The sequence below is a fragment of the Lacerta agilis genome, chromosome 11 (assembly GCF_009819535.1).
Source record: "Lacerta agilis isolate rLacAgi1 chromosome 11, rLacAgi1.pri, whole genome shotgun sequence".
Classification (NCBI taxonomy): Eukaryota; Metazoa; Chordata; class Lepidosauria; order Squamata; family Lacertidae; genus Lacerta; species Lacerta agilis.
Window position 1 is genome coordinate 24,217,191 of NC_046322.1, and position 10,785 is coordinate 24,227,975.

The 10,785-nt window shown below is 37.5% G+C and overlaps 1 protein-coding gene across 4 annotated transcripts in view; it reads left to right on the plus strand.

The window, feature by feature from the left end:
- The window catches only part of IPO11 (importin 11), a 67,858-nt gene extending 58,348 nt beyond the window's left edge, over window positions 1–9,510 (plus strand). For all 4 annotated transcript variants that reach the window (XM_033164678.1, XM_033164676.1, XM_033164679.1 and 1 more), the window contains one exon: window positions 8,672–9,510. In XM_033164678.1, the coding sequence (XP_033020569.1) occupies window positions 8,672–8,836 (165 nt within the window). In that variant the 3' untranslated portion in view covers window positions 8,837–9,510. The remainder of the gene's footprint in view (window positions 1–8,671) is intronic.
- Window positions 9,511–10,785: the final 1,275 nt, after the last annotated feature.

The window sequence follows — 10,785 nt, forward strand, 5'->3', positions numbered from 1 at the left end:
AAAAAGATAAGACAATAAAATCAACGACAATTTACAACCTTACTTTAAAACTTACAAAAGTTAAAATACTAAAACAGATTAAAGTTACCTCAGATATTCTGTTGTAGACTTCAGTTTCCATGTAAAACTGTGGGGGCCCTTCCTCCTCTGCTTTCTACATACCAAATTGCCAGTATATTTTGCTCTAAAAAATTGATAATTAACACTGCCATTCTTAAAAGTTACTAAAGACTTGGCTTCCCCCATCTTGTTCAAATCTTAATTTAGCACTCCAGTGCCTGTAACCTGGAGCGGGGAACTTAATAATCTAACTTTTTGCTTTTTAAAAACATAGCTCAGGGCAGTTTATGACAGACTGAGGAGTTATTCCTCACAAACTGAGAATAATTTACTCCTGCTTAGAATAACTGCTTAGAGTTAATAGCTTTAAAAAAAAAATACAAAAAATAGAGTGTTGAAAAAAATGTGAAATAATAGCTTGGAAATGATCAAAAGTAAGGAAGCATTTTAGGCACAGAGGATATTTTTTAATTCATGTGTGTGTTTAGAATAGTATAAACCTACATCAATAAATAACAAAAAAGCAAGATAATTGATCCCCTTTTATATAACATTAAAAATATTGGGCACATGGATAATTTAGTATGCAGTTGATTAAAAAAACTACACACACACAACATGCATACTTATATATGGTCTGCAAAACTTGCAAGAACAAGATTATAATTGGGGGGGGGGATACTAGATAACTGGTGATAATTTTATTGACCAATGGTTCCACATAGTAGGGACTGGCATTTGGTTCATTCTCCCTCCTCTGAGTGAGCAGCTGGTGTGAATTTGGTGCTCCATGCTAGCAGAGACCCAGAAAACATGATTCTGTCCTCTGACTAAAGGGGGTAGGAAGATCACATGAAGAAGTCCTTGTATGTGACTCGGCAAGAGAGCTTGCTATCCTAGCAACTGAGTGCTAGTCCCAGCTCATTGGGCAAGGAATAGGAATGTTCATATTCCCGTTTGAAACAGATTGGGAAGTTCATCCTGATGCTAGTTTGCTTTCATGCCCAGTTTTTAAATTAGGTTTATTTCAAATCATTTGCCTTTCCTGATTATGAAGTTTGTGGGAACCACGAGCTATAATGATAGGCTAACAGAATGAGGAAGGAGTCAGTGATTGTCATGCATGTGGGCACCAGTGTCAATGAGATTTGACCACTGGCCCCCAAACCATGGGTATCCGTATGCTCTTGCTTCACTCGTCAGTAATACTTCACAATATATCCAGTTCCTTTAAAGAATGTGTTCTGCAAAAGAAGGGGTGGGAAGTGTTCGTTTGTCATTTACCGTAATATTATCTCAAATACCGATGGTGTTCTTCACTGCTGAAAAATCCAGTTGTGTTCTCTCAACACAACTCTGTCATCCACAAATTGAAACTCTGCAGCTCTAATTGGCCCTGCACATGACAGGAATAACATTCCTGAAAATGCTTCGTTGGAGACCCTGGATTTTAAAAGTTCTACTTGACAATCTAAATTGAGTTTCAGGGCGCTCATGCCTATATTTATAATGGCTTCACACTACAAAATGTTACTGCACATAGACAATGATCAGAAATATGATGGAACTATTTTAGGATTCCATATTGAGAGACAGCCATGCTTCCGTGAAGTGCATGTAGTTGCTCTAGATTCTGTAACCACCCAATGAGCCACAGATTTCCATATTATAATTAAGTAAGATACAGTGATTAAAACTATAAATTAAATCCAGGGAGGTTTATGGTTTTGTTTCTATGGGAAAAGATGACTCACATGAGAGAAATAAATACTGTCTCTGCTGGGTTGTTCAGAGGGATTCACAGCTGAATCCTAGGCATGTTAGCACATAAGTATGTCCTGCTAAGTTAAATGGAACTTAACCTCCAAGTGGGTGTGCATAAGATTGCAGCTTCAGAGTTAGATATGTTTTACTTAGAAGCCTATAGCTTAAAAATGTTACAGCAGTATGAAGCACTAATCATCATTAATGAAGAATAGAAGCGGAAGAAGGACATAGTCTAACATGCAGGAATAAAAGACATATTTTGTATAAGACAGAAGTAAGGCAAAGGGAGAATATTCCCCTATATGAACGACAAGAAAAAGAAAATTACTATCCAGGCTCATTAACGGAATTCTTTTTTCTACTTATCAAAGGTTCTAAGGAAGTTTGTGGTGTTTGCTGAAAACTTGGCTGGGTTGCCTAGGCCTTTCCTGGCAACTAATACTAGGTATATTACACCTGAACTGCTGACACCAACACTGACAACCAGTTTGAAATGTTGAAAAGGAACAGAGAAACAGAAACAACTGAGTTGTGAAATGTCTCAACCTGTGAAGTTAGACTGTAGTACAGTACTTTAAAGTTTGGTGAAGAATGCCTCCTGTTGGCTAAGTGAAGAACTATCACAAACCATAGGAATTAGAATGACAATAATTCCATTTTTTGTTTTGTTTTTTGGTCATAAAGTTAAAATCATTTTTCTTTCTACGTAAGTAGATTTAGTGACTGCTGAGCCAGTTAAAGTCACAATGCTTCTTTGGTTTTTGAGAGCTTCTTCTGCTTTCTCGTTGAATCTGATTAGTTTGAATGGCCTTGTTTGTGATTGGAATTAAGATTTGATCTGACTTGTGGTCCTCACCAAAATTTCTGGGAGCCATTTTAGCACTGAAATCCTAAATCATCACAAATTGTATTCATACAGACAAAAAGACATTTATGTGTTGTAAATGTTTATTATGCATTGTTAGCTATTTGATTTCTATTCCGCCCGCTTTCATTCCAAATGAATATATCATAATTTCAAATTTTAAATACCGGTACTTATATATTGCAGTCCATGTGCGCACACAAAAATGCCCTTAGCTACTAACGTGATTTCCAAGTGGATGGATCTAGATGCCAAAAACCACACAGTAGCCTCTTCAGAATTTTACTCTGGCAGGTACAACCATATGAGTAAGCAGTCATTCACAATCTCTGACTCATACAGCAAAACCTTATCATAGCTGTTCCAAAACACACACACAAAATGTGTTTTATCACTTGATCCAGCCATGTTGTGGGATACTATTAGAACCTCTCCTTATGATAAGCACTTAAGGGGCTATTGCATAACTCCCAGTTGGCTGAATACACTCTTCCATCATGTGTTTGCAGTTGATTTGTAGTTAGAATTTTTCAACTGGTTCAGAGTACATGGATTTTTATGCTGAGATTCCGAGGTCAAAACTGGACACTGGGTACAATTGCACACTACCATGGCTTGCTGTGAATGCACATGGCTTAGTAGTGCATGCTGCTGAATCATTCCTGTTTTGTTTCTCCCTTTCTTGGCCTGGGAGCCATGGCTTGAAGCACAAATCTTGGCTTGCCATGGTGTGTGAACCTGTGTTCATGGTTTGTTTCTCTGCAAACAAACCAGAGTGCCAGGCCAAGATTAGTCTTTTGGAGAAACAAACCACGAGCATTGGTCCACATGTCCTTATAGACAAGAGCCAAGGTTTGTTCCTTCCAGTTCAGTGAAGGGAGGAGAGAGATGGGAGCAATTCAGCAATGTACTCACTGCTTGTTAATGATAAGCCATGGTATGTCTCTGATTTTGTAATGGTAGGCAGTGGCATAGGAAAGACGAGGAGACTCAGGGCTACTGCTTTTTGTAAGCTCTAGTTCCAGCCTTACAATTCCTTATATTGTAGTAGAAAAAATATAATCTTGCTTATTAGAACCAGCAACATATATTAAAAACCCTATTGTGTGACTTAATCTTTGTTTAGCGTAATATGTTTTGAAAATCTTTAAGAACATGCTGATTAATCATGAGCAATTTTAATTTGAAGGATTTAATAGCATTACATTATGAATTGTGGTTTGTTCAGTTTTTTTTTCCATTCTACACTGTAATACACTCTAATTGAAAAATACATTAATGACTGAAATAATTTGTCTCTTTGTAGTGATTGATTTCAAAGAGTATAATTAGGTTACCTCTCAGTTATTGACATGAGATCACCTAGAATAAGTTTTTGATTCATTAAGCATGAAATCAAATCTCATTAGCATCATACTGCACTAGAATTTTGACGTTTTCGATACATTCTTCATTGAGTGTAAATGAAATAAAATTATTGTTCTAGCACTTTTTAATGGGGGCCAGTATGAACCATATATATTAATGAAAGGATGGAGACTTTGGCGTAAGGGTATTGTTGATCTCACCTGGAGGGAGGAAGCATTTTATAACTCTTACATGGATTAGATGATCAAATCCTGGCTTAATAAGCCAGACATACACAGAGCCAACTTTAAAGTTGTGAAACAAGGAGCAAAGCAGTTGTGTGTGGGGTCCATAAAGCTTGTACATGCCAAGATTTAATCATCCAAACAAGTATACTAATTTTATTTCTTACATTTTCGTCAAGATGCTCTAAAATTAAGGAGCTTTACAAATATATATTGCCTCTTTGAAGGCGCACTCCCCAAAGCAAGTCCTAAAAGGAGGTTGCTGTATGTGTAAACAAATACAGATTTTTTCATAGAAGGTACATTATTTAAAAAAAATGGGACGGGTGGCGCTGTGGTCTAAACCACTTAGCCTAGGGCTTGCCGATCAGAAGGTCGGCGGTTCAAATCCCTGCAGCGGGGTGAGCTCCCGTTGTTTGGTCCCTGCTCCTGCCAACCTAGGTACCGCTCCGGCGGGAAGGTAAACGGCGTTTCCGTGCGCTGCTCTGGTTTGCCAGAAGTGGCTTAGTCATGCTGGCCACCATGACGCGGAAGCTGTCTGCGGACAAACGCCGGCTCCCTTGGTCAGTAAAGTGAGGGGAGTGCCGCAACCCCAGAGTCGTCCGCGACTGGACTTAACTGTCAGGGGTCCCTTTACCTTTACCTTTACATTATAAAATATTGACTGTGTTTCCACCTGATAGTGTATGTAAATCATGCTAGTACATAAATTTATTAATTCAGTTCTCCAGCAAAATTGTTAGTTTATGGGTTTTTCTCAATTCCCTAGCAGCTTTACTGCTTAGCTGCAATAAAGCTGCCAAAATACAAAACTATGGAGCATTTAAGTCAGCAGTGTAGAATTACAGGTGTTGTTTTTATTAGCATGCTATATTTGTATGCCATCTTTCAGCAGGAATATTCTCAAAATTGTTCATGTAAATATGTTGAATACTAAAGTATAATATACAATAAATTAGAATCAAGGTTAGAAACAACAATACAGATTTCAGAACAAAAGCCAAATTATCAGTTTCCAAAAAAAAGCTCAATTTACCAATAGCCAAAGTTTGCCAGTTTTCAATAAGATGCAAGAGAAATTGAGGTCACATCCATACCACACATTTAAAATTCCCAGCATCCTTATAAACGGACAGTTCCCAGAATTCTTTGGGGAAAACTGTGTGCTTTAAATGCATGGTGTGGAAATACTGTAGTTCAGGGGCCACCACAGAAAAAGCTCTCCTTTCACTTCACAGCCAAGTAAGACTTGCTGACGGTAAAGCCTGGGCACAAACCCAAGTTTGTGATATCTGTGTTGTGTTGTTTCACTAAAGACAGTCTTTAGTGCTAATGTTTTACTTTAAACATTTGAATATTCTTTGATTAAACCATAATTATAAGATATGAGCAAAAATAGGCATTAAGTGGCTGTGTAGCCAGACAAACTTTATAATGGAGTAAAAAATAAAAACGCAACAATACACCGACTAATTGTACAAAATATTAATTATTAATGTGATTTTCAAATTGCTTTTCTCTGGGATACTTAAACACTTGGGACTATTTAGTCTTATTGCCTCAGAGGCATTTGCAGATCTGCCTAAATTTATAAAACCCAGTTAAATATTAGTCTCTTGGCACTGATGTTAATTCTGCGGTGCAGCTTTTTGTGTTCTTACCAAAACAAAACAGAAGCAGCAGCCATTGCCACAAAGCTAGTTTTTGATTTCCAAAAAAATGCCTCAAATAACATTGTCAGGCATCACATATTGCAGGTGGTTCCCTCCTAAAAGCACATGCAGGGGTAGGTGTGGGGAGTGTAGTCATTACTTACTTATTTCTATCCTATTTATATGCCAAAACGGTCACCTCACAGCAATTCACCACACCATGAAGCCAGTGCTTTTAACTAACTGCTAGATACACTGGGTTGTATCCAACTGTGAATAACTGGGCATGCGGACTTGACTTCTATGAACACAGTGGAGCTTGCAGAAGTTGTTCCAAACACACAATGAGTTTTTTGGACATGACCCTTAATCTGGGAAATTGTACATGGCTATAACATCTACCTTTGTAATGTCAACGTTAGCTTTGTACATTTCCACGTTGATCACTTTTATTCTGCAGGATTCTGGAAATACGATAGCTTTAGTAAACTTCCATTTTAAATTTTTTGTTGTGATGCGACACAGCTAACTAAGCTGTTCTATCAAGAAAGCTGCTGCCTGCTAAAAATATTTTGGAGAGGCTCTCATAATTAGAAAACTGCTAAGGTTGGTTAAACTAGACTGACAGAATAATTGATTTCTTATTGTTGCCTAGGGAGATGAGATACTATTAATAAGTTGACAGTTAAACTGCACAGGAGGAAGCAGGGCTACAGCACTATCCCTATTTAGGTCTTTGTTCAGGCAACAATACTGTGACAGGCAAATAATTGTTAATTTGATAAAGTAGTACATAACAATTTGCAGAACAAAATTGCAGAATTTAGCAAACTACATTTTAAAGTTGTTGTTACATGATTAAAAAGAAATATATATCAAGACAGCTCTTTTTCTTACATCTGGTCCCACTACTCTAGGGCCAATGGCATCATAAGGTACACTTCACAGGGGAAATTCACTCTTTGGCATTACAGAAGACAAGAGTAACGTTGGATGGAGGGAAAGAGACGAGCAGGTCTAGAATAGAAACTTCTAGTTCTGCAAACTGACACTCTAAAACCACACAACCACAGGAACAAACAGGAGAAAGGATTAAAGAGTGTGCAAACTCAGAAAAGAAAAGGATTTGAGGATGGGAAAGATTTGGAAACCTTCTTCCAACAGCTGTTCCTTATTTCAAGAGAGTAAAAGAAAACAGAGTTTCTTGACCAGTAATGGACAGGTTTCAGGCTTTCCAAGCAAAGAGCATCCATATTTGTTTTTGTTCCTAATATTGCAACTTTCCATACTATAATTCCTAGTAACCCTCCATTTATATCTTAATGACGTTTGTGGTGGTAAACTGAGTTTTAATTTTAAACCCAGTTCCCAAACTTTGGACACAGACACTACTATTAATTCATTGTAAATCACCATGTAAGCTTCTGTTTGAAGGTATAGTTTGCTATTTTAGAGTTTTCTTCAAGTTTCTTTCCCCTTCCTTGAATGATTTGGGGGAGGGTATTTCTAAAATCAGTCAATCTGTTGGAAATGCAGTTTAAAACTAGCTAATGCTACACGGCATTTCCGTGCGCTGCTCTGGTTCGCCAGAAGTGGCTTAGTCATGCTGGCCACATGACCCGGAAGCTGTACACCGGCTCCCTCGGCCACTAAAGCGAGATGAGCGCCGCAACCCCAGAGTCATCTGCAACTGGAGCTAATGGTCAGGGGTCCCTTTACCTTTTACCTTTAATGTTACATGACATAAGGTGCTTTTCTCAAATAGAATTTTGCAATTTATGTTCTCAGTTTCCCTTTAGATTTCCCCAAAGATTTCTCCGAACAATATCTTGCACAGTTAGAGGACACGGTTGTTTTTATGGCTGAAGGAGATTCTTCAGCAATTACTTGGGAAGGAGATAGAAAAAGGGCTTTCTTTAGTCTCATTTTCCATAGCATCTGAAGGCAGCCCTGTTTAGGGAAGTTTTAATGTGTGACATTTTAATGTGTTTTTAATCTTTGTTGGAAGCTGGCCAGAGTGGCTGGAGTACAAATAAATTATTATTATTATTATTATTATTATTATTATTATTATTATTATTATTATTATTTTATTTATTTATTTTGTAGTTGGGGTCTTGAAACTTGGTATTTTCTAAACCTTCACTTTTGAAATGTTGCCAGAAGGCACTGTGTGTATCTTGAGCACTGGACATTGAAAGAGATTCCACAGCCTTCAAATAATAAATATATATGTTTATAATCAGAGGGAGAAAGATCAATCAGACCAATCCGAAAGTAAAACTGCTTGACATTTGGGCTAAGGCTGTAGCTCTGTTGATGTGCAGATCTTAGCACCTATTTGCTTTGCCTCACACTTTTTTAGCCTGGGTATTCTGAGCTATTTCTTGGTGTAGCATCTGTCTGAGTTGGCTAATGAGAAATTTAACAGTGGTACTTAGGCTTTTAAAATTTCCTGAGAGAGGTAAAACTGCAAAAATGAAGATATCTGTCATTTGGGGATGTGAGCAATGTTACATTAATGAGCACTGCAGCTAAAGATTAATTTCAATGGATGAAATAGCAGAGTTCCTCTTTGGAAGAATTTGGAACGGGCAAATGTAAGAATTGCAGAAAACAAAAGCTTTTTTTTCTTTACTCCAACTTAGATTATAAAATAGATGAATGAGTCATCATTGCGCTGGGTTTGCCTGCTGTTTTCATTATTATATATTGTTCTTATCTGTATCCCACAGCTTGCACTGAAGGATCCAGTACACTCTGTGTCGCTGCAGCAATTTGTATATGAGAAGCTAAAAGCACAACAGGAATTGCTGGGAGAACAAGGCTTTCAGGCGCTCATGGAAACTGTGGATACAGAAATAGTCACACAACTCCAAGACTTCTTACAAGGCTTCTGAAAAAGCAGAGACGAAAATTTTCTACTTCTCTTTTCTTCACTTCAACATTATAAGGGCAAACTAGGCAGCCTTACATCTAACTGCAAAACCCAGCTTTTAAAAGAGAATTTCTTTTGGCAGCTACAGAAAAAGAGGCTATGGCGCTGGATTTCTTCTTTTTTCCAAATAAGACAAGATTGAGATAATAAATATAAACTCTCTTCTAATTAATTTTACATGCTTGTTTCACGAAAATGCAATTTGCATATCGAGTAAAGGTTTCCGCACGTGAGAGGCTATAAAAGCAGGTGTTTAATTTACTGTTTGTAGAACAGCCGTGACTTTGATCTTTCAATCATGTGCTCCTAACACTTAAGAAATAGTGGCTACAGATATATTTTTTTCTGCAAGGATATCAGCTCTCTTAGACTGCCTTACAATTTTGTTTACGATTCAACTTGTAATAAAATGTAAGGTTTGAAGAGTGGAGGGAAGGAATGTGAGGTGAGCAAGTCCTCAAATGAGCCTTCAATTTAAATAGTATAAATAGTGGCAAGTATTCTAAGGGTTTCCTCTATGGGGAGTTGGACGTCTTTTGCAAAAAAAGAAAACCAATAAGGTCATCCAAATGTTTTGAATTTACTATGGTGATAACCTGTAGAATGTAAAGGTTTAATAAATTTGCTTTTGTCTTAGCTCCTCAAAAATGATTTTTATTTAAAATGTAGCACGTGGACCCAGTGGTGGATTTCTCTGTGTGTGAGTTCAAAATTGATAACCTGGTCTCGGGATGATGGGAAGTGAATATATTATACACCCTAAATGAACATGGTGCTTGGGTATATATATCCTGTGGCAGAAAAGCGCCCCCTTTAAAGTGGTTAAGAGTTGTGACATAGCGCTTACTATTGCTGTGAACTTCTGGCTGATTCTGGGGGAATGGGAATGACAGACTTCAAGTCTGTCTGGGAAAATGAAGAAGACTACACATCAAGGATAGGGAGTTGAGAAAGCTTGTAGGTTCCCAGAACCTTCATTCCATTCCCTCCTATCTCACTTCCTAATCTCCTGTTTTAAGAAGGGGCTTGTTTTTTGTTTTTTTTGTTTTTAGGCAAGGCTTCTTAAGTTCACCTGTTCTCTGATGTCAGAAATCAGTTTTAAAGGAAACAAATCAGAAATATGCAATCAAAACGTTAGTATAATGCTTGCTGCAGGAAGCTGGCAACTCTATGCAACTGTGGGGAGCCAAGTTTGCCATGTAAACTGTAGGTTACAAAGTGTACTAGAAAATAAAACCTGATGTTTCCAGAATTCAAAAGAGTAGAATTTCAATTACCCGGTACATTTTCCAACGATACCCCACTTCTTTCTTATTCTCTAAGACTGTATAGAACTCTTATCAGTAATTCAGAGGCAGTGCCTCTTTTAACACACTTCTTGTAGCTATAAAGAATAGAAGTGCAGTGAATTTTAAGTAGCAATATTGCCATATTGCATTCCATTGTGCGTCTCCCATGACCTTAGGTTTAGTCAGAGATTTATATTGCAATCCCTTCTCAGGAATTATTCTCATTGAGCTCAGTGGGACTTACAGGTAAGCATGTATATTAAGATTGTAGCCTAAGGACAAAAAATTGTTGCTGAAGCTGAAATAACATTAACATTAAGCTACAATTAAATGCATTGTAAAATATTTTAATGGTAATGCAACCATTAGGATTAGGGAATTTCACAAAATGTACAGCTTTAAACCTGACTGAGTTTGGCTACTAAAATAGCTGCAACTAAATTTTGGAACATTCATTCTCCCTCCCCCTCCTCCCTCTCTCTGTGTGTGCTCATGATGAGAAATCTCATCCCTAGACTCACAGCTCCCATCAGCATGGTCAATGGTAAAGGATGATGGGAGTTGTAGTCTATCAACATCTTTAAAGGGCTTCTTATAACTGATAATTCCTTCTGTGAAAGAG